General features: G+C 43.9%; 1 protein-coding gene across 1 annotated transcript in view; it reads right to left on the bottom strand.

The window, feature by feature from the left end:
* Window positions 1-3,020, bottom strand: part of STX2 (syntaxin 2) — a 45,969-nt gene that overhangs the window by 10,362 nt on the left and 32,587 nt on the right. Inside the window, exons 6-7 of the mRNA XM_011981946.1 lie at window positions 995-1,068; window positions 733-870 (exon numbers count right to left, since the gene is read on the bottom strand). Of these exons, the coding sequence (XP_011837336.1) occupies window positions 733-870; window positions 995-1,068 (212 nt within the window). The remainder of the gene's footprint in view (window positions 1-732; window positions 871-994; window positions 1,069-3,020) is intronic.

A 3,020-nucleotide genomic window follows, 5' to 3' on the forward strand; every position in this document is an offset into this window, starting at 1 on the left:
ACCTCCCAAAGGAGTTTTCCATTTTTTAAGAATTGCATTAACTCTTCAGTTCACTCAGAAGGGCCTTTCCACTCCTGCTGTCACTCCCTGTCTGTGTTACTGGGCAGATGGGAAACCCCGTGTAACAGGCACGAGCTTTTACCTGTGTCATAGATTGTATCCCCACTTGGGGTTGATTCTTTCAGACATTTCTCCTAGTTATTACTGTAATATATGCTCTTTGCAGACAATCTGAAAATAAGTACTTTTAGAGAAGATTAAAATTCCCATAGTCTCACTGCCAATACGCTGTTTGATATACGCCTTTCCTTCTGTGAATACTGTTTTATGGAGCCGAGCTCATGCCACATGTTTGCATTTATGTATTCATACATATGCACGGACATGCAAAGAAGATCTTTGTATCTCCCTTTTCTCCTGATTCTAGCACACATCTCTGTATATTTCAATGAGAATTCTCCATGAACAAAGTTGAGGTTGCCTGTGGTTGCCTAAAAGGCTGACCTACGAACGCTCCATAATTTAATTCACTGGACCAGTCCCTTCCTGTTAACACTTCGACTGTCAAAGCTGCTTCCAGCATTTCAGCATCACACAGAACACTGCAATTAACTTGAATTTGGTGGCTTCAAAATAACAGCTTTCCTAGATACACCCACTAGGTAGAGTGGGATGCAGTAAGATCTTACACATGACTGCTCTCTCTTGGAGAATGCAAGAGTCAGTAACTACCTGAGTCTCCACGAACACAGCCATGTCCGTGAACATCTCATGCAACTCTCGGATGCTGGTCTCCAGCTTCATGATGTCCTTGTGACGCGACTCGATTTCATTGAGAGCTTGTCTAGTAATTTGTGAATCTGATATAATCTTGGAAAAACAAAAAGAAAAGAGAATATTAATAAACTGACGATGGGTTTGGGAGTTAAAGGGTTTTTAGAAAGCTCTGTCTACAGAAGAGGATATGGAGCCACAGGGCCGTGCCCCCACTCACGTCGGAAATGAAGATGGACGGCTTCCCGCTCTCCAGCATCTCTTCCAGCTCGTCGTCTGTGGTGGTTCTCCCAGCTGAAAGACCCGCAACCACAGCCCCACTCAGAATGCAGCACAATTTAAAAACAAGGCCGTTGGCAACCATAAGTTAGCAACTACAGTCGTAGTTGTTAGCATTTTCCAATAATTTTTTTAAACCTTTTCTTAAGCACATATTGACAATGAGAAATGAACCAAAGATTGAGACGCAGGAAGAACTAAAAACACTCCAAAAAACTTTATGTTACGAACAACACAATTTCATTTTCATATTAGTGAGAAACAACTGCAGGAAGGAAATCGGTAAACAATGTTCTGGCACACTGGTTTCCCTAAGAGTTTAACCCTGCCTCATGTGAAAGGGGGTTAAGCTGAATGTAGCATGTACTAAACGGGGATCAATAAAGTCTATGTAATGAGAGTCAGAAGCCCGAACACTTTCCGTGTTCTGAGAGGGAGGCTTGCTCTGTAGCCCAGGCTGGAGTGCAGTGGCGTGACCTTGGCTCACTGCAACCTCTGCCTCCCAGGTCCCGGTACAAGCAATTATCCTACCTCAGTCTCCTGGGTAGCTGGGATTACAGGCACGCGCCACTATGCCCAGCTAATTTTTGTATTTTTAGTAGAGACAGGGTTTCACCACGTTGGCCAGGATGGTCTTGAACTCCTGACCTCATGATCCGCCCGCCTCGGCCTCCCAAAGTGCTGGGATTACAGGCATGAGCCACCGCGCAAATGTGTAATGACTTCTAAGAAACATGTACACAGGTTTTTGGAAACCTAACTGTTAATTACTATTTTTCATAGTTTGTGCCACAGAAAACAAAAGAAAATGAATAAATGTCATAATAATTCAAATGTCATCTAAGAAGCAGCATTATTCATAATTGCCAAAAAGTGGAAACAATGCAAACGTCTGTCCCCCGATCCCTGTGGGAGCAAACTGCGGTCTAGCCACATGCTGACGCACAATTCAGCCACAAAAAGAAAGGATGCTTTGGGGTTTTGTTGTTTTGTTTTTTGAGACAGGGTCTCACTCTGTCGCCCAGGCTGGAGTGCAGGGGCACAACCACAGCTCACTGCAACCTCTTCCTCCTGGGTTCAAGCAATTCTCATGCCTCAGACTCCTGAGTGGCGGGGACTACATGGGTGCGCCACCACGCCCAGCTAATTTTTGTATTTTTTGGTACAGGTGGGGTTTCACCATTTTGGCCAGGCTGGTCTCGAACTCCCGACCTCAAGTGATCTGCCCACCTCAGCCTCCCAAAATGCTGGGATTACAGGCGTAAGCCACCGTACCCAGCCTGGGTCTTACTCTGTCATCCAGACTGGAGTGTAGTGGTGTAATCTCAGCTCACTGCTGCCTTGACCTCCTAGGCTCAAGCAATCCTCCTGCCCCAGCCTCCCAAGTGACTGAGATTATAGGCACACACCCCATGCCTAGTTTATTTTTTAATTTTTTTTTGTTTGTTTGTTTTACAGACAGGGTCTTGCTATGTTGTCAAGCTGGTCTTAAACTCCTGGCCTCAAGTAATCCTCCCACCCTGGATTCCCAACCAACGTGTTGGGATTAGTATACATGTGAGCCACCACATCCTACCCACCCCATGGTGAAACCTTGCAAAAACTGTGTTACAGGAAAGAAGTCAGTCACAGAAGAACACATAGTGTATCATTCCGTTTATATGAAACATCCAAAATGGGAAAATGTACAGGGCTAAAAAGTAGAATGCAGTTGCCTTGGGCTAGGAGAAGAGGAAACGCAGAGTGACTGGTGGTGGGTGTGAAATTTCCTTTTGGTGTGATAAAAGTGTTCTAAAATTGATTGTGTGTGGAAATATACCAAAAACCACTGAATTAATTGTATGCCCCAAATATCATTCACATATTAAGAGATTTACTTCTAAATAAAGTGGTTGAGATGTCACTTAATGAAAAAAGTTTAAAGTTAGTAAATTGCAAAATTTGTTTACTTACACTGTTTTTTGGGA

The sequence above is a fragment of the Mandrillus leucophaeus genome, unplaced genomic scaffold (assembly GCF_000951045.1).
Source record: "Mandrillus leucophaeus isolate KB7577 unplaced genomic scaffold, Mleu.le_1.0 Scaffold232, whole genome shotgun sequence".
In the NCBI taxonomy this organism is placed as follows: domain Eukaryota; kingdom Metazoa; phylum Chordata; class Mammalia; order Primates; family Cercopithecidae; genus Mandrillus; species Mandrillus leucophaeus.